This window comes from Pipistrellus hanaki (genome assembly GCF_964339955.1).
Source record: "Pipistrellus hanaki genome assembly, chromosome: 6".
In the NCBI taxonomy this organism is placed as follows: domain Eukaryota; kingdom Metazoa; phylum Chordata; class Mammalia; order Chiroptera; family Vespertilionidae; genus Pipistrellus; species Pipistrellus hanaki.
Window position 1 is genome coordinate 10,928,192 of NC_140508.1, and position 26,188 is coordinate 10,954,379.

General features: G+C 47.4%; 1 protein-coding gene across 4 annotated transcripts in view; it reads left to right on the forward strand.

The window, feature by feature from the left end:
* The window catches only part of BCAS1 (brain enriched myelin associated protein 1), a 74,869-nt gene that overhangs the window by 10,666 nt on the left and 38,015 nt on the right, over positions 1–26,188 (forward strand). For 3 of the 4 annotated variants that reach the window (XM_084888457.1, XM_084888458.1, XM_084888460.1), the window contains exons 3-4: positions 2,415–2,493; positions 8,746–9,314. In XM_084888457.1, coding sequence (XP_084744583.1) covers positions 2,415–2,493; positions 8,746–9,314 — 648 coding nt within the window. The remainder of the gene's footprint in view (positions 1–2,414; positions 2,494–8,745; positions 9,315–26,188) is intronic. The other variant, XM_084888459.1, reaches the window with a different exon arrangement.

Here is a 26,188-nt window from a genome sequence, read left to right on the forward strand (position 1 = left end):
GTCCAGGGCTCATTCATGGGCCCGCTCTCCCCATGGCTTGTCCTGCTGCACTCAAACCTCCGGACTCTATCACAGAGCTTGGCTAAAACACAGGCTCTAGGTCCCACTGAGACTCCCAGAATCAGAACCAGCAGGGCTGGGGGCCTCGGGATCCTGTGTCTTTAAGGGCCTCCAAGGTGATCCCTCTGCAGCCAATTTGATACCTGCTCCCAGGTGGGTTTGGACCAGTGGGACTCACCTGGGGGTGGATTTGCCCGTCCCCACCAAAGGGCACTTGCAATGTCTGGAGACATTTCATTTGTGGTCCACACAACTGCTGGTCTAGTGGGCAGAGGCCAGGGATGCCACGAAACCCATGGTCAGCAAACTGTGGCTCGTGAGCCACAGGTGGCTTTTTGGCCCCTTGAGTGTGTCTCTTCCACAAAATACCATGGCCTGGGAGAGCCTAATTTGAAGAAGTGGAGTTAGAAGAAGTTTAAGTTTTAAAAATATGGCTCTCAAAAGAAATTTCAATCATTGTACTGTTGATATTTGGCTCTGAGGACTAATGAGTTTGCCGACCACTGCGGTAAACATCCTTCTGTGCACGGAACAGGGGTCAGATGTCACTGTTGGAGGATGAGAGCCCCGGGGATGATGGTTGCATTCGCAGCCTCACTGCACATCAGACCCAGCCGGAACCAGAGGCCACCTGGGACCAATAGCATTAGAGCGTGTGTGGGAGGGGGCCAGGCTTCCTCCCCTGTGGCTTGTGCAGCCAAGGGGGAGGGGCTGCTTGTTTAGGAATTCGTCTTTGAAAAACTTCTCCGGAAGACTGAGGCCAGCGATGCCGAATGCATCTCCTCAGGTCTCCATGGCCAGGGAGCGGGGAGCCGGCACGTCCACCATCAGGGTTCAGAGACGGAGTGAGTGTGAGACTGGGCACTCCTCCAGGAAGAAGGGTATGCCTGTGAGCCACCTGACTGCACACTTTCATTGCCTCGGACTCTTAAAACCCTAGCGCTGGCCAAGAAGTTCCCGACTTTATTTCCATCAGGAGGCCACGTGGTCACGTGGGCGTGGTGTTCCACTTTCGTGAATTCTCAGTAGCACTCACAGTGAACGCGAGAACACGGGCTTAACAACGAAAGCCATTTCACAAACGTAAGGAAGGAAGAGTCTTCTGTGTCCCCCAGGAAGGCCCGCCTTTTCGCTGGTTGCTGCTGTTTAGTCTTTTCGTTTTTATCTATCCCTGCACTTATTAACAGCTTACACTACTAACAGAACTGCAAAATAAGGCACAGTGTGCAAAGCGCTTAGCATAACATCAATCTTCAATGAATGTCAACTATTAGTGGTATAACTTATTCTTTTATTCTTTAAATGACATTACATACCATTATTTTCTCTGTTGTGACTTTTTGCTTTCCATGTGTATATGTGTGTATCTGTATGTGTATGTACATACACACACACACACACACACACACACATAAAATCTTCTTTAATATCTATAACACATGTGTCAAACACAAGGCCCGCGGGCCAAATCCAGCCCGCCAGGCCTTGCAATGTGGCCCGCACCGCGCTGTTATCACTGCACTCCGCTGTCAGTTTATGACATTGTCAGTTTATGACTGTTCAGTAAACCATTCGGCCCGAGATTTAGGCTGGATTTTAGATTTTGGCCCCTTCTCTGATTGAGTTTGACACCCCTAATCTATAATCATAAAAGGGCAATATGCTAATTAGACCAGACGTCTTCCCGATGTCATTCTGGACATCCTTCCTGACAAAGCCGGGGCTGTGGGACGGCCAGAGGAGAGAAGCAGCCCGGGTCCCGGGTGCCTGCCGGCGGCCAGAGGAGGGAAACCCCGGTCCTGGGTGTCAGAGGAAAGCCAGTGCAGGCAGCGGGGGGAAGGAATTCCCACTCTTGTACGAATTTTCGTGCATCGGGCCTCTAGTCTACAATAAATAACAGAAAAGAATATCAGGTCTGGGCCCTAAAAGTGGGGAAAGGCTGCAGCATGAGATGAGGGGGGTGTGGAGCAGGCAAAGGCAGCTGCGAGCTCCCTGTGTGTGCAGGGTGCTGACTAGGGGCCCGGCTGTGTGTGCAGGACGGTGGGGCGAGGCTAACCTCACAGGCTTTGGAGTCACGTGCTCAATGTTCCCCACCGATCAGTCAGCCTGGGCGTCCATTGCCCGTGGGTCCCCCCCCCCTGCTGTGCCCACAGGCTCCTAAGCAGAGATGCAGACAAGGGGTGTTCTCAGGGTCCCGGGGTTCCGTCTTTAGCGGGGGTCTCGTTTCTCTGATGGAATGCTGGGAGTTCCCAGAAACACGACTTTAAATTAATTTTCATTTTGGGAGGCACCCCTTGGCCTCGAGGCCTGCCTGTCCCAGGAGACCTGGCTGATACTGGCACGTGTCTGCACAGGTGGCGTCTAAGAGGGACTGCGTTCGCAACGGGACGCCGGTGATGGTGTCAACCTACACGGTGCAACTCTACGACGAAGGTCAGTGCTCGGGCCCTCTGGGGCCGGGACTGCTGGTTCCGGGTACAGGGAAATGGGATGGAGGATCAGAGCCCCAGGCTCACCTTGAAATACTGTGCCTGTCACCTGGGGCGCCCTAACAGTGTCCCAAGTGGGTGGTTTAAGCAACTGAAATGGGTCTTCCACAGTGCGGAGGCCAGAAGTCCCCGCTGGAGGTGTTGCAGGATTAGCGCCTTCTGAGGGATGTGGGGGGTAGGCGGGGCAGAAGGAGGTGCTGTTCCCTGCCTCTGGGGGAGCTCCTGGGGCCTCAGGCCCTCGGCTTCCACGTGGTGTTCTGTGTCCCCACAGCATGGCCCTTCCGTGTGTCTGTGTCCAAACTGCCCCTGTTAAGAAGGTGCGGTCACACTGGGTTTTCCTCCTTTACCTGGTCATCTGCAAAGGAGGTCACGGCACTGGGCACTGGGGTGAGGGCTCTGTCCTCTGTGGGCACACACCTCAACTCGAACAACTCTCCACCCTCTTGGTGCGTGACAGCTGAGGAGCCGAGATTTAAGGCCGATGAGAGGAAAGCAACAATGTAAAATCACTGCGAGTGGCCTGTGGAGGCAGACAGACCTCCTGGTTACACCCCTGCTCTGACCTTCCATCTCAGCCGAGCCATGCATCACTGCGAGCTGGGCTCCGTGTCCCTGACTCCCAGAGGGGTCCTGGGCCGGAGCCTCCCTGCCACCTGGGAACCATTAGACCTGCAGATCCAGGGGCCCCACCAGGCCTCCTGGATCAGATATGCTGGGGGTGCTGACCCCCGTGTTTTCTCGCATGACCTCCAGGGATTCACGCTCTCCCTCAGACCCCTGCTCCTAAGAGCCGGCAGGCGCCTCTGGGAGGCAGAGAGAGGACTGGGATGGCTCCGTCTAGATTCTAGAAGGAGCCACGCAGCTCCGGCCGGCTGCCTGCCGGAATCCCTCAGCAGATAAAAAGAGATTGCAATGAAAGCCCGATTTTAGGCGTTTCAAATGAAGTTTTCCAATTAAAAAAAATCTAAGCACTAAGGGCCAAACCCCAAGCTGACCACGTCATAAATGCCAACCTCTGTTATTGTAGTTTTTCCTACTTCACATCTCTTAACAAAGGTCACTTTTTTGTTTTGTTTTTTAACCACCACCAGGCTACCCAAGCGTGAAGCATTAAACATCTAAACCCTGTAGCCAACTCCACGTGTATTTGCTCGGCTCCGGGCCCCCAGGCATCCGGGCCACAATAAGTGTTCCTGTGTGTGCCCACAGGGAGGGCCCACCTTGGGGGAGGTCACCAGTGGCCGGTCCCCTTTTCAGCTCTATTTTCTCCTCTTAAACCAATGAACCACCCAGGGGGTTAAACCATGAGTTCTTTTTATTTTATATGTTTAAATCGTCACCTGAGGGTATTTTCCCACTGATTTCTAGAGAAAGTGAAAGGGAGAGAGGATGGGGGGATGGAAGGAGGAGAGAGAGAGAGAGAGAGAAATATCGACGTGTGAGAGACATATCAATTGGCTCCTTTTTTTAAAAAATATATATTTTATTAATTTTTTACAGAGAGGAAGGGAGAGGGATAGAGAGCTAGAAACGTCGATGAGAGAGAAACATCGACCGGCTGCCTCTTGCACACCCCCCACCGGGGATGTGCCCGCAACCAATGTACATGCCCTTGACCGGAATCGAACCCAGGACCCCCAGTCTGCAGACCGACGCTCTACCACTGAGCCAAACTGGTTTCGGCAATTGGCTCCTTCTTACACACACCCCTACGCCCCTCCCCAGGGCTGGGGAACCTGCAACCAAGGTCAGTCAGTGCCCTTGACCAGGAATCAAACCCTCGACCCTTCGGTCTGTAGGCCGACACTCTAACCATTGAGCTAAACCAGCCACGGCCATGAGCCTTTTTTAAATGACCTCTGAGAAAATAATCCTTCCTCCAAAGTTCTCAGTATTGTAATACAAGCTGTATGTTTTGTTAAAATATCTCATTAGAACTCTGAGGAGGCAGCTTGCTTTGACTAAGAATACTGAGAGCCTAAATGAGACCCATACCTGATGCTCAGATTTCCGAGGATAAATTAAATTCATTTCTATTTTTAAAGTTTTCAGAGCCCTCAAGTTTGTAGGCTATCCCCTTGGAGTAGCTCCTTGTTTTATGGCTGATACTTAGGAATGTCAGCTGGTAGTGGTGATGATAATGTACAAACGTTATGAAACAACTGATGTTTACTGAATACCCACCAGCTGCCAGCTGCCGTGTTCCGTGTCTTCCGGGAAATATGTCCTGTAAGCCTTCCAGCCACCATTGAAGAAGGCCCTGTGATCTCCTTGCTCGCTTTATAGTCATGTGGAGGCGCAAAGAGAAGAAGTAACCTGACCAGGTCAGGTGTTTAATAAATGGCGGGTTCAGCATTAAACCTAGGCCCTTCCCATCCACAAGGTATATTCTTTCACCACGGCCCTGAGCTGCCCCGGAGCCCGTGCTCAGTCCCCGCTGGGCAGCATGACTGTCTTAGGAAAGAAAGCCGGGTCCCCAGCACCAAGCACCTCTCCTGCCCTGAGGAGATCCGTGCCCATCCCTCCTGGCGGTGGCTGCCGTGGCATTCGCCTGGTGCCTTCTCATCTTCCCTAAGCTCTTGGACATTGTTTTCATGGAAAGTGAAACTCTTTGGTACGTTGTCTGTCTGCTCTGTGAGAAAGCTCTTTATTGAAACCAGATTCAAGATGGGCTGGCTTCTCCCCAGCTCCTCCTAGGAAGTGAAGGCTCCGTTCGGCTCCTCCGGAAGGGGCATTTTATTCTTCCCAGGATCACGTCGGGAAGGCACATAAACTATCCCCATGTTTGCAAGAGGATAAAGCCTGTCACTCCGGTGGGTTTTTATTTTAATTTTTATTGGCTTTAGAGAGAGAGGATAGAGACAGAGAGACACATCAGTGTGTCATTCCACTTACTTATGCATTCGTTGGTTGATTCTTATATGTGCCCTGACCAGGGTTCAAACCTGCAACCTTGGCATATCAGGACAATGCTCTAATCAACTGAGCCACCCGGCCAGGGCTCCAGTGGATCTCCGTCTGCTCACTCACGCAGATTGGATGTGTGTGTGTGTGTGTGTGTGTGTGTGTGTGAGTATGTGTACGTGTAAGTTAACATTTTAAAATGTATTTGTTTTTAATGTTTATCTAAGGTCTCAAATGACTGTCATCTCATTTCCCCAAGTGGATTTTTTTCCCTCTTAATTGAGAAGACAAAGTGTTTTTCACTTCTATCCAGCTCCTTAAAACTCACTTCCTCCTATTTCATTCTCCTTACCTTCATCCCTCCCGTACTCACTGCCTCCTGGGCAGACTTGAGGAGCCTGGAGACTCCATTTCAAAAAGATCATTGGTTGCCACTAATTGGCTAGTGAAATAGGTACCGACCAAGCCCCTGAAATTCTCTCCAAGTCACTGAGTATGTATGTAATTTAAACTGGCGTAAGTGAGTCGGGGCAGTGGGGAGATTGTTGGCCCTGTAATGGTTAAGTCCAGTCTTTAGGCACAGCTGGATCCAAGTGTCCAAATGCGATCCTCGGGCCTCTGCTCCCTGGACCTTCTGGCTCTTTGTTCATCTGTGTTAGTGTCACCTGCGGGCAGCCATTCCCAAAGGGGATGGCCAAGGACGCCCGCTCTGGTGTACCCCCTTCTTGTTTGCCAACCCAAGCCCAAAGGGCAAAACTCTGTTCTAATAGGTTCAGCTAAATTCTGTTCTAAAAGGTTCACAAAACTCCCAGGATTTCTTTCATTAGTCTTGCTCAGGTCATGTGCCCACTTGGGAGGTAAGCATTTTAGCGAAGGAAATAGAAGTGCCAGAGAATGGACGTGGGGATACACTCACCCAATTTGGGGGGCCCAGCTCCAATGTCACGGGATGCCCCATGTAAGAAGTCCTGGATCTCACACATTAGCAGAAAGCACTTCACCCATCCCGTGATATCAAGACCTATGGTTTGCCTCTGTGGTCATCGCTAAACGCATTGAAGTCTCCTCTAGATCCTGGGATGTAGGAAATGCATCCTTGATCAAAGCGATTTATTGGCACTTTTTAGAAATCTGTCCACAGGAAATTCTTTTCAGAGCCATTTTCCGTGGCTGTAGCACTCACCACCGTTCCTTTGGTTTCTAGCCAGAGAGTGAGGAAGAGAGGAAAAGGGCCGAGAGAAATCAGTTGATGCTCTTGGCATTTTGAAAAGCCCTTCCTTGTTTTGAATTGTAGTCGCTCCCTTTTTGCCAGCTGTGTCCTTTTCTCCCGGCATGGAGAAATTCCATCCCCGCAATTCCTTTATATTCACTCTGACACTTAAGCCACTCCCTGGCACCCAACATACTCATCTATCACTTTCCTACTCCCGTGCTCCCCCTCCCTCCTGTCCCCCCTGAGAATAACATTTACCATGATGATGAATTCCGGGACCACAGGGAAAGGGCTAAGAAGAGCTAGAAGTTATGGTCAGTGTTCCTGCAGGCGATTCCTTGAGGTCTGAGTTAGTGAGGAAAGCCCGGTGCTTGCCATGGGTCTCCCGTGGGTGTCATCTGTGCTCCTCGGAGCTTAATGGGAGGCTGCCCTTCTGCTCCAGAACCCAGGGCGCTCTCTCTCTCTCTCTCTCTCTCTCTCTCTCTCTCAAATCAATATTTTTTAAAGAAGTAGCTGTCAACAAATTATAAAGCAGAAAGCAATGTTGGCATAGGCGTGGCAGAAACCTTAAAAATAATCACAGTATCTGTCAACTGTCAAGACCCACAAAGGCAGTGTACCAGCTCCTAGGCAAGAGTTTCCTCCTTCAAACATCTCAACAGCCCTGCAAGGGAACTGCTGTTATTCCCATTGTACATTCCAAAATTTTAGTGACTAGTCCAAGGTCATACAACTTAGCAGTAGAAATCTTGATCTTCAACTGTGGTTCCAAAATGTGTGGTATATCGTATCCTATATAATAAAAGCCTAATATGCAATTCAACCAAACGGTGGAACGACCAGTCGCTATGACGTGCACTGACCACCAGGGGGCAGACGCTCAATACAGGAGCTGCCCCAGCCCACAGGCCCCAAGTCGGCCAACGTGGGTGCCAGTGGGGATCCCTCTGATTGCCCCGCTGATCACCCCACAGATTGGTCCTGATCACCAGTCAGGCCTAGGCACCCTACCCACGCACAAATTTCGTGTACCAGGCCTCTAGTTGATTTATACCAGGGACCTAGAGAAGAAGGCAGTGGAAGGTCAATGCAGAGGTCAAAGCAAAAGAGATGCTGGCAGCAGTGTCCTCTTTGCAGAAGGTGCGGTCGCGGGCAGCTCACCCCATGTGTCTGAACCCACATGCCTGATGCCACGCAGCCTGAGCCTGAGTTGCCTTCTCGTGTGAACATCTGCTCTTCTAGCCTTAAAACAGAAACTTCCTGAGTCTTTGTGTCTGAGGTCCTTTAGTGTTCTCAGCAGATTCCCACCCACAACCTCTCTGCCTGTTTCCTCACTCATGTGTCCTGACAACAGCTAGTGTTCCGGGCACAGTTCTACGTGCTTTAAGAATGCTAACACATGTCATCTTCATAACAAAGCGCCTCCTTGTACCAGACCACCAGGGCACAGGACAGGTGAGTAACCTGGATTCAAATAGGCACCTGAGCTCAGTGGTTCTCAAATGTGAGTAGCACACACCCCCTCCCCCCCATACACACACCCGCCCGCCACCAGGGGCAGATGGCAGTGTCTGGAGACATTTTTGGTTGTGACAACTTGGGGATGCTACCGGCATCTGGTGGGTTGAGGCCAAGGATGCTGCTAAGCACCTTAATGCTCGAGAGGGGTCCCCTAACAAAGGATCCAGCCAGATGCCAGGAGTCCCAGGGCCGAGGAACCTCTTCCAGACGCAGAGCCCAAGCGCCCACCCGCTCCTGCCTCCCAGGGGAAGTGTGAGGGGGTGCGCCTCCGGGTCCCTGCGGAGATGCAGCAGGTCCTTAACCTGAGCCTGGGCGATGCAGCACCTGGTGTGGCCTTTCCAACCACGGCTTCCTCCTGGGGACCTTCTGTCGTTCTCTCCCGAGAGGCATAGGGTCCGGGGACAGCTGACAGCCACCCTCAGCTCTGCAGGCGACGGCCCCCGTGTCCGAGGGGGCGTTTGTGTGTGAGGCGGTGTCCTCCGTTGCCCACACTTGCGTTTCCTGGCGGGACTGGGCTGAATAACGGCTGTTTGTTTGTGTTTGTGTTTGTGTTTGCAGTGGATTTGGGGATAAGAGTCCAGGAAGACAGTGTGGCCGCTTCTTCCCCCAAGACAGTGGACACCAGCGCCGTCGCGGCTGCCAGCGGGAAGAATCCTGGGAAGGAGGCCAAACCCGGGGCCCCAGCTGCTAAATCGCATTTTTTCTTGCCTCTCTCTCGGCCTGTACCAGGGCGTGCCGGAGACCGAGGCGAGGATTCATCGGAGCCAGGGCGGCCCGATGTCAGTGCGGCGGGCGGCCTAGGGCACAAAGGCGCGAGTGACAGCATGGCCCTGCGGCCGGCAGCTGCACAGGGCCCTGGCCCCGATAAAAGCCCCGGCCGGACCCCCGCCGACCACCACAGCCTCGCTGCCCCCCGGGGACCCGTGCCTCTGCCACCTGAGTCAGGGGGGGCGGCCCCCGCCAAGCCTAAGGACTCCGGCTTTTTTAACAAACTCTTCAAACTGGACAAGGGACAGGAGAAGGCACCCACTGTCAGCCACCAGGAGGCCGAGGGTGCGGCGCCCGAGGACCAGGCCTTCGACATCCCTGGCTTCCCCGCACCGGCCCAGGATGTCCCCGCGGAGAGGGTAAGTGGGATGGGACAGTCCGTCCCCTCTGGGTGCGAGCTCCTTGGGGGCTGCTGGGCAGGATGGTGGCAGATAGATGCCCTGCAGGAGCCCGGGGCCTGGCAGGTGTGGGGTCCTGGCCCCCAGGACAAATAGCACATTGTGGGGTGCCTCCCCGGCCGGAGCAGGAGCATCTGTTTGCAGACAGTCCCAGCTGGGGCGTCTGTTTCGTGTAAAAGCCGGCGGAGGTGAGTTACATGCAGATGAATCCCTCCTTCCATTTATCAAAGGGGAAGCAAGACAGGTTGCATGTGGGATCATGGCAGCCGGAGGGAAAGGCGTTAGCAGAATAAAAATGGTTCCTAAAGACTTAACTACCCTCCCGGCTCGGCGGCCGATTCCCTGGGACATATTCTGTTTCTCACTTTTCAGAGCCTGGATTGGTCTTTCACTGCCTTTTCCAGTGAAGGGTGGGTTTATGTAAAGAGCTTTACCAACAAGGAATGACTCTTTTATGTACTAATTATTTTCCAACAACCTGGAGCAATACTAGATTATTCTTTAATGGAGGTATCTAGAACTCATTTTGTTTTCTTGACACCTTTTTGGCCTGTACAAAGAAAGGCACGGGTCCTTTTGATCTTAAGAAGAGCATGAGCTTTGAACCCTGAAAATATTGATTTGTGTTCAGGGCAGAGAAAAGAGACCCTTGAATGAAGAAGGAACTAAAAATGAATACATGGTCTTTCAAGGGATTTGTTTCCTTCGTTAATGGACTTTTAAATGGCGGTATTTTTTTTTTTTTTTTCAGACGTTAGGGTTAAATCAAGTGCCTCTAGTTGAGGTTAGAACCAGGAAAGAATTAGCTGGGCTGAGTTATTGATTCTATGCTCATGTGTCAAAGACCAATGTATTTGTCTTAATAACAGCTCACTGCACAGCCACGCTGCGGATGCTGACGCTGGCGCCTCTTGTTGAGCACCTACAGCGTGCCAGCCCCTGTCCTGGACACGGTACACAGCTGATGTGCATTCCCTGCAGTTTCAGGCACCTAGAGGAGTGTGAAGAGTTACATTATAAATACTTAACAGCAGCTGAAAATTCCGAACTGTTAAAACTGGGCAAAGATCACTGGCTGTCAGTTGTTAGTTTCTGACTATCAGTATTCTTGCTGTTCCTGTAAAAGTTGAGTCCAAGAAATACAATATTCAAATTTTCCTTCAAAAGTTTAGAACAGCCCTGGCTGGTTTGGCTCAGTGGATAGAGCGTCGGCCTGCAGACTGAAAGGTCCTGGGTTTGGTCCCAGTCAAGGGCATATGCCTGGGTTGCGGGCTCGGTCCCCAGTGGGGAGCATGCAGGAGGCAGGCGATCAATGATTCTCTCTCATCATTGATGTTTCTTTCTCTCTATCCCTCTCCCTTCCTCTTTAAATAAATTTAAAAATATTTTTTTTTTAGTTTAGAATAATTGCCCTTCAAATGCCCTCTTTCCCAAATGCACCAATTCGGGAGCTCATTGACTTGCTTTCTGTCTAATTCAAAGTCGGTCTTTCCGTGCATCCAGGCACCAAATCTTTGCTGAATGTGCCATAGCGAGGTCTGGCCGAGGCCCGGCCACATGGTGGACAGGACAGAGCGTCCTTGTTTTCAGAGAGTGTGCAGTCCAGCAGGGGAGAGGATAAAAGCCCCACAGGTGTTATACGAGGTGCCAGGTGTCTGCTGAGGAGGGGGGAGGGGTTGGAGAAGGAGCCCCGACCTGGAAGAACTAGCCTTGCTAGCCCACAGAACAGTCCCTCGATATATAACCCTCTTGCAGAATGGAGCTCATCTCAGGGATATAAACGGATCATCAGAATCCATGGATATCTGAGAAGCTATGAACTACTTCACTCGGAGTGCGGACACTGATGGAGCTCACGCTCTTGGTCATGGGCTCCGAAGCCCATCCTGAGCATGTGACCCACTGCATAGTCACTGTTGTGTTCTCAGGGGCATCAGAGCCAGCCATTGCCTGCCTTAGGGAAAGGCTGAGCTACTGGCAGGAGACCTCCTTTGGGACAGGTGTCGAGTGCCTCCTCCTAATCCCAATCTTAAGGAAGTGAACCAGGTCAGCATCTGATCGCCACGCTTCACACATACACACACACATACGCACGCATGCACGTGTGCACACACACACACACACACACACACACACACACACGCACTTCCCCATAAAACCCAGCACACCCAACCCATTTCTGTTTCAAGAACAGTGCAAAAGTCTCCACGCTATGCTTTCTCAGCTTTCCTTCTCATTGAAGACTCTGATGGGGAGCACCTCAATTTGAGTGGGATGACTTTCAAAATGACTTTGGAGTCAGAGGAGGGGCGAGTGTAGGGAGCGTGGCCGGTATCTGATATAGTCAGGCCCGAGAGATGCTCTGAAGGTACGGTGACCTCTCAGGAGGCCCCCCGTCGTAACTTGTCTTCCTCTCTGAGTGAGTCCGCACCCTTAGGTCCCAGAACAAAATGTGCATCTGTTTTTGTGACACTGCCAACCTCCAGTCTTTGCTGGTGGTACCTTGGAATCGGATGCCACTCTGTACTCTGCATATAAAACACAGACATGTTGTGAACTAGCCATTCAGTGTTTTCCTTCAGTCTGTGAACTTGGGGATATGTAAATGCATAGGCCTGCAAAGATCTTTCACACACAAAAAGCAGCCTTCTGATTGCTCAGGTTTCTCACCTGGTCACAGGCGGCACAGTGTGTCTCTGGAGACACACACACACACACACACACACACACACACACACCAATTGTTCTAGAAGGGTCATGAGAGAGCCCAGCCCTGAGAGTAGCAGGAAGAAAACTCCTGGATCAATGGCCTTCAGGGGGAGTAGCACTTATGCATAAATGGCCGTCAGTGTATTGATTCAGAGCCCACAGTGAACGATGCCTCAGGCTCAGCCATGTGGCTCTCCCTCCCCTCCCGCACCTGAGCCAGGAGGTGTGCCCAGCCCCTCCCCCTCGCCCCTCCCCCCTCGCCAGATTGGAATTCCAACCACAAACCCACCGAGCTGTGAATTGGGAGAAAGATGCCACCATTTGATTCTGTGGGGGAACACAAATCTTCTGTTTCCAGTTCGACAGTCTGATTTTTGTGCCTCATAAAACTACATTCAGGGCAAAGCAGGATTCAAACAAGGCCAGGATTCATGAACAAACGCAGCATTTACCACGCAGGCCAAGAAAAGATAAATTCTATGCCTGGAAGATTTCGCTACATTGGGATTCCCACGAGCCAGCGTGTGGGCAAGGATAAGACTGTCTTTTTTTAATTTTCCTCTCCTCTCAACCACTGAACCAGCACTACGCATTGCAGATTCATCACACACACAAAATGACAATTTGACCTTTACTGGTTAAAACACACACACACACACACACACACACACACACACACAGCTTCTGTTGTCAGCCAAGCTTCCAGGAGTGTCTTAGTGTCGGGGGCAGGAGGAGGTCCCTCAAAAGTGTTGTCAAGCACAGATGCGTGAGATGGAAACAGGACTATTCCTTTCCTTTGTAATGTTTAATTGAATTCGGCACTTGTTATTTAAACACCGCTGCTTGTGTAAGGCATTTAAGAGATGAACCACCTTCCTAGCTCTTCATTGAGCATACAGTTCCGTAAGAGGCACCGTTTTTTAAAGGAGAATTATGATACCTGCATTGACCTGCAAGTTCGTTCCGATATGAAGGAAGATCCTCAGTGGTCTGGCTTCCTCCTCCGCCTTTCTGTCTTGAACCGCTCCTTCCAGGTTTTGTCCTCCCAGAAAGTGCTCTTGTCAAACCGCCGCCATGTGGCACCTCCCAGGCTCAGGGCAGCTGCCAGCTCAGGTGTGTCTCGTCCTTGCCCTTCTGGACCTGCCGCTCACACCTGACACATAGGCCCTTCCTGAAGCAGCATCCGCACCTGCTTCCCACCCAGGCCCCCCTGCCTGGCAGCTGTCCTTTATCTCTGCCCTCTCACCTTGGCATCCCCCAGAGTTCAGCTCTTAGCTGTTTTCTCTCACTACCCTCTCTTCCTTACAAATCACCCCCTGGTCCCAAGGATTTAAATATCAGTGTCTGCTGACAAGTCCTACATTTCTATCTCCAGCCCGGATCTGCCCCGGAAATCCAGGCTGCTCTCTGCAGCTGCCTCTTCCAGGTGAATGCTCACCGCATCTCCATGGGAACACTCACCGAGCATATCAGTCTCCGTATGTCCACAGCCACAGCCACAGAGTGCCTACACGCTCAATGCACAGGCTTCCTTACCTCAGTGAACGGTGACTCCATCCTGCCGCTATCATTTAGGATTAGGATTATAGAATCAGTATCTTTAGTAATCAAATAGAAGCATTGCAGTCAAGGAGCCTAGTTTCAACTCTGCCTTGGTCGCCTGCTGGCTGTGTGACCTTGTGCATGTTACTTAACCTCTCTGATCTTCAATTTCCTCATTTGTAAAATGGGGATAATAATACTATCCAGCATGTGCTCACATAATTTACACTTGTGGAAATTAAATGTCATGTGAAATACTAAACATAGAGATATTGCATTTTGAAGGAAAAGAAAACGTAGCTATTATTAGGATATTGGTTTTTCTCCCTGCCTGTCACTCCACATGTTAGTCTTTGTATTCCTCCTTTCCATAGTCCTCGACCAAACCCCAGAGGTAGCACAGTTGAATCTAATTTGAAAAACGTAAGTCCAAATGTAGGTTTTAAAAAGTGAAGGAGTGGGAAATTATTTTTAGGAACAATAGAATGTAAATGCCCATACCCATTATACCTGGTTTCTTAGTCTGATGTTTAAGGGTGTCAACACCCTCCACTCTATTCCCTCAAACTTCCCCAATCAGTATGGCTGGCCTTGACCTTGGCCGATGTCCACTGCTTCCCAGTTTTCTCTGCCAGTGTTTCTTTTTCTCTCTGCTTATCAAAAATTTACTTCACCTTCAACCCAAGTTCTGAAACTGACCGGATTGCCCCCCCCCCCCCATCCTGAGGGGCCTCTGGCAGCGGAACCCCTCTGGCGTCTTTCTCATGCTCTATCCTACGTTAAATTCTGTGATAAAGTCATTTAGAAAGAATCATCTCATTAAAACACCAAACTCCCCAGGGGGTGTCTGTGTTTTCAGCATTTATGGAGATGAAGAAATCAAAGCCTGAGGGAAACCAACTCACTTATTCCAAGTTTCACAGCTAAAGGAGAATTGGCCAACCCATACTTACCATGTTCCACATTATGTTTTTACCAATTCTAGTGTTTGAAACGTGTGCAGTAAGGTTGCAAAATGGCAGAATGGAATACTGTTACTTTGAGGGAGTGCTATTCAAAAATGTTAGTAAATAGGAAATCATAAATACCAAGTTAATCTCAAATTAAAAATAATAATTTAAGAAAGAATCACTTGAGTCCAACATTAGAAGGCCAAGTGAATTATAATCTGTGTGGTTTGGTTTGGTTTGGTTTGGTTTGGTTTGGTTTGGTTTGGTTTGTTTAAATCAGGGCCCCAAGGCAAGGCCATCGAGGCTTAGTTAGTGAGTCGTAAGCACCCAGAGGCAGGGTGCTGGAGTGGCTCAGGGTTGTCACTGCCCCTGGCCCAGCCCCTCTTCTTCAGTGTCCTCCGTGGACTGGCAAGGCTCACAGGGTCAGCCCTGTGGTTTCAGATGGCTGCCTTGTTGCAAGTTGTCATCGTTACAATGTCCTATCAAATGAAAGGGGTTTCCTTAGACTTACCCAGGGGCGACACTGAGTCACATGTCTATATTTAGAATGGAGGCTTGGGAAATTCCTTCAGCGGAAAGCAGGCTCTTCCCTAGCCAGCTAGCCTGCAGACTGAAGTGTCCCGGGTTTGATTCCAGTCAAGGGCACATATCAGTTGTGGTTTGATCCCCGGTCCTGGTTAGGGTACATGCAGGAAGCAGCCAATCGGTGTGTCTCTCTAACATTGCTGTTTCTCTCTGTCTCTCCCCCTCCCTTCCACTCTCTCTAAAAATCAGTGGAATAATATCCTCAGGTGAGGATTAACCAAAGAAAAAGAAAAGGAAGGGAAAGGAAGGGAAGGGAAGAGAAGGGAAGGGGAGGGGAGGGGAGGGGAGGGGAGGGGAGGGGAGGGGAGGGGAGGGGAGGGGAGGGGAGGGGAGGGGAGGGGAGGGAAGGGAAGGGAAGGGAAGGGAAGGGAAGGGAAGGGAAGGGAAGGGAAGGGAAGGGAAGGGAAAGCAGGATCTGCTGGTAAAGATGATGTACCACAGATAGAAGAAGATACATTTTTTCCTACTGAACTTTCTATCAGGAAGTCATAAAGTGTGTGGAACTACAGAGCTGCTGCAGCAGCGTTTATTAAATGCACTATTGCACTCACTTTCACCTTGACTATGACCCACAGTAAGAATAGATTTCACATGTTGACCATAGACACATGTGCATATGCATACGTGAAACAAACATGAACATACATCATAACGCAAAACGATGCTGTTCGTACAGTGCTAACAGAGGCTGCTATTTTCTTTTTCACTTTGCCCGATGTCAGTTTTGAACCACTAAATTAGTTTCTAATCCACTAAGAGTCGAAATCTAAAGTTTGCAAAACCGTATTCCACCGTAATCGCCTTCTTTTCAGACATGGAGACAGTGGTCTTGCTGCCTGGCTGTTTCCTGTGCACCTGGATACTCCCGAGCCCAGCACTCACATCAGGCGTCACGTGTCCCAGCTGCCTGACTAGGCTGAGGAGGACACTCTTACCACTTTCCAGTGGGTGCTTGAATATATTATTGCAATCCCATTGTCAGCTCTGCCTAACGCTCCTTTCAATAGGACATGGTTTCAAGATATATGTCTGACATAAATGCAGGAGCTGTGAAATTTCTTAGGTAAACTAGGTAAAATCATATACGTGTACCATTTATTTGGTATTTTTAACTCAGATTTTAACCTGCCGTGGTGTTCATCATGACTGAAATATAAAGTGATGGGTATGGTGCAGAGTTTGCAAATTAAGTTGTGAATTAACTGTCCCTTTCATGTTATCCAGTTTGATTCACTCCCTCCAGGGTTAGAACAAAGCCCTAAGGCAGTGGTCGGCAAACTCATTAGTCGCCAGAGCCAAATATCAACAGTACAACGATTGAAATTTCTTTTGAGAGCCAAATTTTTTAAACTTAAACTTCTTCTAACGCCACTTCTTCAAAACAGACTCACCCAGGCTGTGGTATTTTGTGGAAGAGCCACACTCAAGGGGCCAAAGAGCCGCATGTGGCTCTTGAGCAGCAGTTTGCCAACCACACCCCTAACGTATTGAGAGGCTACTAACTCACAGAGAGGTGAAGTCAGTGGCATAGAAGCACACAGCTAGAAAGCCTATATGCATAGCCTCTGTGCCTGGAAGTTCAACAAGAGGGAACACTTTGAACCTTTTGAGACATCTACTATATGTATAAAATTTCTGGAGACACCAGTCCAATAAAATTGACCTAGAACTAGGACTGCACCATCAAATAATATTGGAAAATACTACTTGCTTTATACTATTGGTTCACAATGGGCACCGGTCTACTAAAGGCTCTGAGAAGTCCTGCAGCAAGCACTTCACTTTGTTTAGCTGAGTGTTTCTCAAACTCAAATGTCCGTGTAACTATTAGTTGTCTAGTCTGCCGGGCATGTCTTTCAAGGAACAGTTCTAAGAAATGCTGTTAGGCACAGAGACCAACGTTGGGAAATGGTATTATTTGACCTGTAGTGTGTTAAACAATATTTTAATTAATTGATAATGTTTTAATGGACAATATTTTTAAATTAGGAGATCTCAATACGATTCCACATTTCAGACATTTCTGGGAAACGGGAAATTCTGTGGAACGTGAGTTGTGACTCTTCCTTGAGATGAGGTATTCACTCACCTGTCACCCACCGCTCCATGGATTCCCAGTGGGGCAGCCAGGGGCAGTGTTCCTTACTGCAACACTACCTTGTCATTGTCTGTGGCAGTGGTCGGCAAACTGTGGTTCGTGAGCCACATGCGGCTCTTTGGCCCCTTGAGTGTGGCTCTTCCACAAAAAACCATGGCCTGGGCAAGTATATTTTAAAGAAGTGGCATTAGAAGTTTAAGTTTTAAAAAGTTGGCTCTCAAAAGAAATTTCAATCGTTGTACTGTTGATATTTGGCTCTGTTAACTAATGAGTTTGCCAACCACTGGTCTGTGGTAAAGTTGAGAGTAAATTAAAATATTTACTTCCTTCAAAGCACTTATCACAATTTGAAGCCACTTGAGGTGACCATCTGGTTAATAAACTGAAAATCCAGCCCAGAGTCCATCCGTTGGCAGGTATCAAACAATAAATAGGAGACATGAATAACTTTAGTTATTCATTCAACAAACATCTGAGTGCTTTTTCTGAGCCAGGAATGGTATTAGGTTCTGGGGTGATAGAACCAGATACCTCAGGGGAGCTTTTTCCCTATAAACAAGAAAATTAGCAAACAAAACAAATTGTTCCTGGGTGTGAAGTAATAGAGTTTTGGGGTAGAAAGCCCCGGATGAACAGACTGCTCTCACACCCGCTTCTATGAAAGAGAGGCTAAGGCACCACTTGGCTATTGCCGTCAAGTAGCCCTGTTAGCCTGTCTCCTTAGGTTTTTATTGTCACAACAGCTTGAACTAGAATTAAATTCTAGATACAATCAGCAGTGTAGGTATCCTTGAGAGAGCACATGCTTCTACAAGGTCAGGTTTAGACTAAACATACAGATTCTGGCAAAACACCCGGGGATCAGGTTTGTTTGGAAAAGTCAAGGCAGGGCTTCTGCCTTCGGCAAGGTCCCCTCAGAGGCCCCGACCTTTCAGAGAATCCTCCTTACAGACCTTCCAACCACGTCCCATGCTTCTCCACAAGAAAGCAGGAGGCTGATCAGTAACATTGGGTGAGGGAGGAGGGTGGTCTAATCAGGAAATTCGGGGGAAAGGATGTGATTTTCCCCCTTTTCTGCACAATGCCAAGCCATTCTTAGAAAGTCCGCCAGCTAATTCACCAGCATTCACCAGTTCTCCCACTACGGGAAAGTGCCGTTACACAGATGGCAAGCAGGTTCTAGGCTTTGGGTTATTAGCTTTTGCATTTCCAAGTCATGTGATAACAGATATTTTTCCTCTGAGAAATATGAAATGCCATAGTCAGAACCTGTTGGAATGAATCATAGAACAGAAGAAGCTTCCACGAATCTCTTTGCCCAACATGACTTCCCTGGGGACCACTATCCACCCACTCTATGCCCACAGCAAATGTGCTTTTCTGTTCCATCCCACCCACAATGGACTTAAAGAGTGTGCCAACTCACGTGTCCTTAGCAATGTCCCCAAAGTAATGACTGCCTCAAAAAAGAAAAGAAACAAGAAAGGAATATCTTATTGCATAGTTCTCTGCCCATATTTCACTTGCCATTGGAAATCAGGTTGACAAATTCATGACCTCCTCCAGTGGACGAGTTGTGGGAAAGCCTTGTTTATAGGGAGCAAGCATGAATTGCTTTCTTTGGCCGATTTTTCCCGCTCTCCATCTATGACTATGATGAGCAACCGGTTGGTTTAATCTCAGGAGAGCATCCCTGCCTCAGTTGGTGGCACAGATAAATGAGGCCCCTCCATGAAGGTGCTGGGTGCTAGATCCAATGTGTAGTATCCTGAGGGTGCGTCTACAGAGCATTGTAACACGTGTTGATCTGATGATGTGCAATAAAAAGCACCTTACTGGGTAACTGGTTCAGCCTAGCTCGATTCCGTTAGTGTAAGCAGATAAAATGAACACTACTGCCTCTCTTCTCCCAAAGAGAGAAGGGGCAATGGGTAAGGAGCAGATTTAGATCAGTGTCATTGCAGCTTAGATTCCTTCATGGAAAACGTTTCAGAAGGAAACAAATCTACCTTGTATGTTTTGATATTTTATGTTCTTTTTATTGCCCTCTTAAATCTCCAATAACTTTTTGTTGTTGTTGTTAATCCTCACCTGAGGATATTTTCCCCATTTCTTCTTAGAGACCGTGAAAAGGAGGAAGAAGTGGGGAGAGAAAGGAGAGAGAGAGATACATGATATAATTGGTTGCCTTCTGCATGAGCCCTGATCAGGGTTGGGAATCAAACCTGCAATTCAAGTACCTGCCCTTGACCGGGAATTAGACCCTGATTCTCGGGCCAATGCTTTAACCACTTAGCACACTGGCCAGGGCAGAAATCGCCAGTAGCCCTTAATCATCTACCTACCTGGATTGCTGGGAGGCTTGCTTGAACCATGTCATTTGGGCAGTCCCCAGTTTTACAGTCCTAAAACATCCATGCTTTCTCAATGAGCCATTTGACATCGAGGGACTTATTGAGAAAAGGAGAAATTTTCATGCACAAGACTTTTTTTTTTAGTCCCAGCATTACAAGAGAAAAGCTGGAAAGATTCAAAAGTTTCAATAGGTCGGCTTTTATGATTACGGTACCACCCTCCCACTGGACATCAGAAACAGGATGACATAGAATTGTGGGCATGTTAGGACAGTCATAATATCATGTTAATCAGGAAGGCAAACTCCACAATAGCATATACAGAAGGATCCCTTTGAGGGAAGTGGTGCCTGCATGCCCGCTGGCCCACGTTTCATCCTTCCACCCAAAGGAGTGGAGAGTAAAAACTTGTAAATTGTTAGTAGTCATTTCTTTCAGTGTGGGGATAAAGGGAGAATTTTATATTTTTTCTCTTTGTTCACCTATATTTTCTCTTTTTTAGAAAAGAAGAAAGCACCACATACGCCCTAGCTAATTAAAAACAAAACACTACAATCTAGATAACTTCCTGATTTCTCCACTAGGCTGCGCTGTGAGGCTTGAGGCATCCTGAGTTCAGTAGAAATGGCTACAGCAGCTCCTAAGGGCTGCTGCACTGCTACTTGATGCTGACAATCATTCCCACACTGTGCGGCCCTAAGCCTCCATGGCAAGTCCTTGCTCAGAAATCATGCTGACTTTTAAAGATACACTGAGAGTTTAAGGGCAGTCACCCCAGTAGGAGACAGGAAGGAGAGATTTTGTAGTTGATGGGCAGTTGGGGGACCCCTCTCATAACTGGCATTTCTTATGGTGGTGCTATTGGTGTTCATTCCCCTCTTTTACCACAGGGTTGAAAGATGGGGATACAGTTTTATCCTTTGATGCAAATGGGACAAGGATAGTGGGGGAAATAAAAATACAATATTAGCTACAGTGATAGACCCTCCTTGGGTGAGTTTCAGATTTGTAGTAAAACAAAGTAAAATAATAATATGAATTATTTAATTAATACCAGTCTGCTTAGGGAATTGTGATGTTCCACAAAACATTTTTTAGTAGACTTTTGGATTGGAGTGAGTTCCTGCTTGTTTATTAATTTGCTTTCTTTTCAAGGCAAATTGGAAAATTCCACCTTCAAGAATGAGCCCAATGCCATTTTTCTCCCTAAAACTGACAAAGGCTCTAGGCAGGTGACGGTGCTCTCAGTGATGGCCTGGAGACCACTGTTGCCTAGCAAATCCTGCCCTTTGTGTAGTGGGGGCATCCAAGTAGGAGAGGAAATGGGGCTTTTCCTTTTCTTTTAGGCAACATGTGGCTCAAATTTCTAACAGATGCAGAGGCACGGAGTAGTGGGTTCTGTACCACTCAGCACGTCTCAGACAAATTTCCCTGTGTTAACCGGCACATTAGGCCCTGACTCTTGGTACAGAGGTACAACATGAAACGGGTGAGGTTCAATCAATGGGGAACTGTAGACGTTTATCACAAAATGTTCCAGACTAGGCGTTTTTTAGCCTTGATCGTCCTGCCTTCACTTACACTTTCGCTTTGACACTGTCGACTTAGCTTAAAGGAGCCTGAAATCCATTGACAATTCACGGATGAAAGAAGGCCCCTGAAGTCCCATATGGGTTTGATTACAGACAATCAGGTTATGACACAGCGGCATTATTTTTCAACATGACAGATTGTGATCACTTAACCAGTGTTCCTGTCGGATTGCTCTTTGAAGCCAACAGAAGGGGGGGGGGGGGGGCGCGCAGGGGGGAACGCAGGCTTCAGCCGCACAATGCAGCACAAGCTGACACCAGGAACACCTGTTGGCTTCAAAGAAGCTTCCAGACGTTGCCTGGAGAGCGTGTGTGCCTCTGCCTAAGATTGCTGTCTGCTGAGGATGATCCGGAGGCCTGATGAGAAGAGCAAAACCATGTTGTCAGTTAAGGACCAAGATCCTACCCTGTTTCCCCGAAAATAAGACAGTGTCTTATATTAATTTTTGCTCCCAAAGATGCGCTAGGTCTTATTTTCAGGGGATGTCTTATTTTTCCATGAAGAAGAATACGGTACACATTTATTGTTAAATGAAAATAAAGCTAATTTATTACCTGTAATAAATTTTCATTCTGAGACAGAGCCTAGGGGGGCCTTATTTTCGGGGGATGCCTTATATGTCACTCAGAAGGAAACCTGTAAGTAAGTCTTATTTTCGGAGGATGTCTTATTTTCGGGGATACCCAATAGTGAAGGCTCAGGCCATATACTGGTGGCCTTCAGCTGGATCATTTTCCCAACCATGTGAAGCCTGGATTGAGGGAGAGCTTTTAAAATTTGGAATTAGTGGCCCACAGTTTGTGTTCATTGTAATTTTTAATGAAAAATTAGGAAATTATACAATAGTATCCTTGTCTACCGATACCACACCAATAGACAGTCAATGTTTGTATTTTTAAATGGATCCTTCTAGGGTTTCTTTGGGCATCCACAAGTAAACACAAGTATAAGTTCTTTCTCCTTTTTATTTGCACAAAAGGTAATATACACTGTTCTATTCCGTGTCCTATCTCAGTGAGCGCTGCTTCCATCTCCATACAGAAAGAACACTGCTTTCTGTAGCTGTACCACTTGCTCACTTGTAACACTTACGTAGTTTTCTGTTGAATAGATGTACCACACTATATGTGACTAAGACTTTATTAATGACATTTGGCTGGTTTCCAAACATTCGCTATTGCCTCATTGCAAATCTCGTATCTTGTTATTTCTATGTGTGAATTGGGGTTTAGTATTAACTCTTAGAAGTGAAATTGCTGGTTAAAAGAATATATTACTTAAATTTTGGTTGATAACGTCCAAATATTATCAGGACTGAATTAACTGACACCCCAGTCAGCATTGTCTGAATGAGTGCCTGTGTCTCACCCGAGCCTCCCAACTGAATGTTTCCAAACACTTGGTTGTTTTCACTTTCAATCTTTCTTTTCATAACTGCTGGATTTTGAGCCAAAGTTACAAAAGCCTTTTCAATCCAAAATTATAAAATGTTTTCCCATGTTTTCTTCTAGCATTTTTATCCCTTTGGATTTTACCCTATTATAGGGTTGAGTAATGACAGCAAGTTACTTTTTTTTTCAAGTGGCCACCCTGTTGTCCCTACATCATTTATTAAAATGTCCTTCTTCGCTTCGATAGATTTAAGATGTCAGCTTTATTATACACTAAATTCCCATATGTCTTTGGATAAAATGTATTGTATATGGATGGTGACAAAAATGGGGAAAATGCTAGTATATATAGAAGGGAAAAGGAATAGTGTTACAGGAAAGTAAAATAGGAAAATCCTTGGTGAGAAAATGATATTTAAGTAAACACCTGAAGGAAGGGAGATGATTGAGGCAATGCAAGGTGGTACTTTAAACAAGCTTTTTGGCCCTGGCCAGATAGCTCATTTGGTCATTCACTACTATGCCAAGGTTGCAGATTCATTCCCCCAGTAAGGGCACATACAGGAATCAACCAATGAATGCTTAAGTAAGTGCAACAACAAAGCAATTTCTCTCTCTCTCTCTCTCTCTCTCTCTCTCTCTCTCTCTCTCTCTCTCTCTCTCCAAATAAAAGAGCTTTTTGCCTCTGAAATCACTTGGGTGTTGGGTCAAACCCCAGCTCCATTCTATGACCATAGGCAAGTTTGCATCAATTATTAATCAGTAAACATGAAATTACAAATACTATGTACTTCATGGGATCATTCTAAGAATTAAATTTGATCGTTTTAACTAGCTTAGCATTGAGCCTAACCCATAAAGTTTGGTCATTTTTCTTATTATCATGGACATCTGTCCTTCTCATTATACATTCCTGAAAAATTTATAGCTGCAAAATATTCCATTGTGTGGTCAAAGGTAAATCTCATGTTAATGTCATGTGAGATTTACCTATGACCACACAATGGAATATTTTGCAGCTATGAATTTTTCTGCTTTATTTACCTGTTCCAGACTTGTTCATGGGTCTTCAGCCTTACTCTTCCAGAACTACCCTATAATGTTTTTTGGGTTTTGGTTTTGTTTTTTTGGTATTTATTTGCTTGTTTAATCATTTTAATCATTTTTTTACTTTTACTTACAGTTGACCTACATTATTATATTAGCTTCAGTGTATACCTCAGTGACCAGGCTTCATTACTTATTACCTAACTTAATAAGTGATCACCCCAATAAACCCTTCACTTATCCAGGACCACACCTAGTTATTGGGATATTATTGTGCTCTAAAATGCTCCTTTAAAACTTTTTAACCTTGAAATTTTTTAAGATTCACATAGTTGGTGTTTGGCCGACGCAGAGCAATTATTGTTTGAAAGCTTTGTGTTGCTGGACTGGCCCTTCTGTTGAGAGAGTAGCTTTTTGCAAGGATTTTTTTTTTTTTTTTTGTCAGTGCCCACTGGTATTTTCAGGTAGCCAGCCTCTTTAATTCCAAGTATGAGGCCAAAAGGAAACCTGGGGATTCATCGCCATGTTGTTCCTCGGGTCCCAGCTGATCTGCTTCTCCTCTCCACCTTTCAGGAATCTTTGTTTGTTTCCTATCTAATGTTGAGAATTTTCCATTGTGGTGAATAGAAGGATGAGGGAAAGTATGTATTCTCCATCTTCCTGGAAGAAGAATTCTATGTTATTCGTTATAAGGCAGTTGGAGAAGAAAAACAGTATTTCAAGAAAAGGGCTCAAGTTCAAGCTTTGTTTCAACTTGAAAAATAATAGAACTCTCCCTCAGAAAGAGGCCCCTGTAAGCAAACCACCTCCTTGCACTGAGCGCCTGGTCATCCCTCAGTTGCTGTCCAAGCCCTGAGATATTGCTGCATCAGGGGCCAGCGGGGGAGAGGACTCCGGGGATACCTTCAGATGAAACTCCCAGGGCAGACAGGAAGGCTGGGGGCTCCCTCTTCCTGAGTTCTGTGGAGCTGCACCCCCCGTCAGAGCTGCTTTCCTCACTGAAGAAGTACTAAGAGTCTCTCCCTTGCTCAAATGACACCCATCATGGCAAGTTTCCCCTGATAGTAACCTTGTCCATGTGGACCCAGCCTGGTCTGTGGAGACCCAACCTGGTCCATGTGAGCCAACCTGGTCCATGTGAGCCAACCTGGTCTATATGAGCCCACTCTGAGTTCACAGTCCGCCGGGACTGCCCTGCCTGTCCTGGATGTGTTCCATGTATCACCTGCCACCTCTGCCAATAACCAAACAGCTTTTCAGATTCAAAGTCAGACCTGGTGAAATCTTCCTTTCTGTGTGTGAGTTTGTATAAAGTTATAAAATGGGCACACTTCTTGACCCAGAAATTTCACTTCTGGGAATTTACTCAAAGGAAATGTAGATACACATGACTGATTAAAACCACTGTTTATAAGATCCTAGATGTAAAACAGTAAGTGCCCATCGATAAGGATATGAGACATCAAATAATGTCACAACCCAACAGTAGAATAGCAGCTGAGACCTGAAGGATGATACAGATGTAAATGTATTGCAATAGAAAGGTGTTTTCACTATTTTACTAAGGGGGGGGGGGGTAGGGAATGAGTTGATACAGGTAGCGCCATCCCATTTATGTAACATTTATTTACATCCATTCACCTGTTAAGTAGTGAAATGGTCCATGTGTTTTGAATGCCTGCTGTGGGTCTCCCTGCCCTGGATATTAAAGAAACAGCAATAAGCAAGCCAATGTAACCTGTCTTTGTCAAGCTTCCAATCTAAGGGAATAGGAAGAAAGGGACAGATACTGAGTAAATAAAGGAAAATGTTGTCATAGCTAAGACAGAAAAGGGAAAGGGATACTCTTGGAACAGGGGGGTGGGGGATGGAGATGACTTAGACTTGAAGGATGAACGAAAATCGTGCACAGGCAGACAGAGAGGAAGAATGTTCCAGATAGAAAACCTTGAGGTTGGAACTAGCTTCTGGTATGTTTGAGAAACTCTGAGGTGGCTGGAGAGAGTGGAGTGAAGGAGAGAGTGCCACCTGGAGGCTTGAGATGAGGTCATAGGCCAGACCATGTAAGACATGGGAGCCCTGCTCCATGGGCCATAGGAACCCTTTGGAGGGTAGGAAGGAGTGGGAGGCTGGGGTTTGCTGAGTCAGTCGTGGATTGGAGGAGTCCAAGCAGATGGGGGTCAGGGGTGGTCACTGCAGTCATGGGGTGGAGAGATGGCCAGGACTTGACCCAGGGTCATAGAAGCGGGGATGAGACAGGACAAAGTCAGAATGTACCCTACCCCCTGGCTGAGTGAGAGAGAAACTCGGTCCCTATATCACCTTCCTGGCACCAACAACCAGATCCAGACAACACAATTCTTATTTTAAAATATCAGTTCCTTTTTTAGTTGCTATGATTCACCATTGTGTGGATTGTGAGAACTCAGACATGTCCCTGGGGTCACTGAACTAGGAGACCACAAAGATGGAGGCCATTGGCATCACACACAGTGATGCCAATGGCCTTTGCAGAATTGGGAAAAAAGGGTTTTTGTTTGGAATGCAACATGCACGGCTGTGTTTG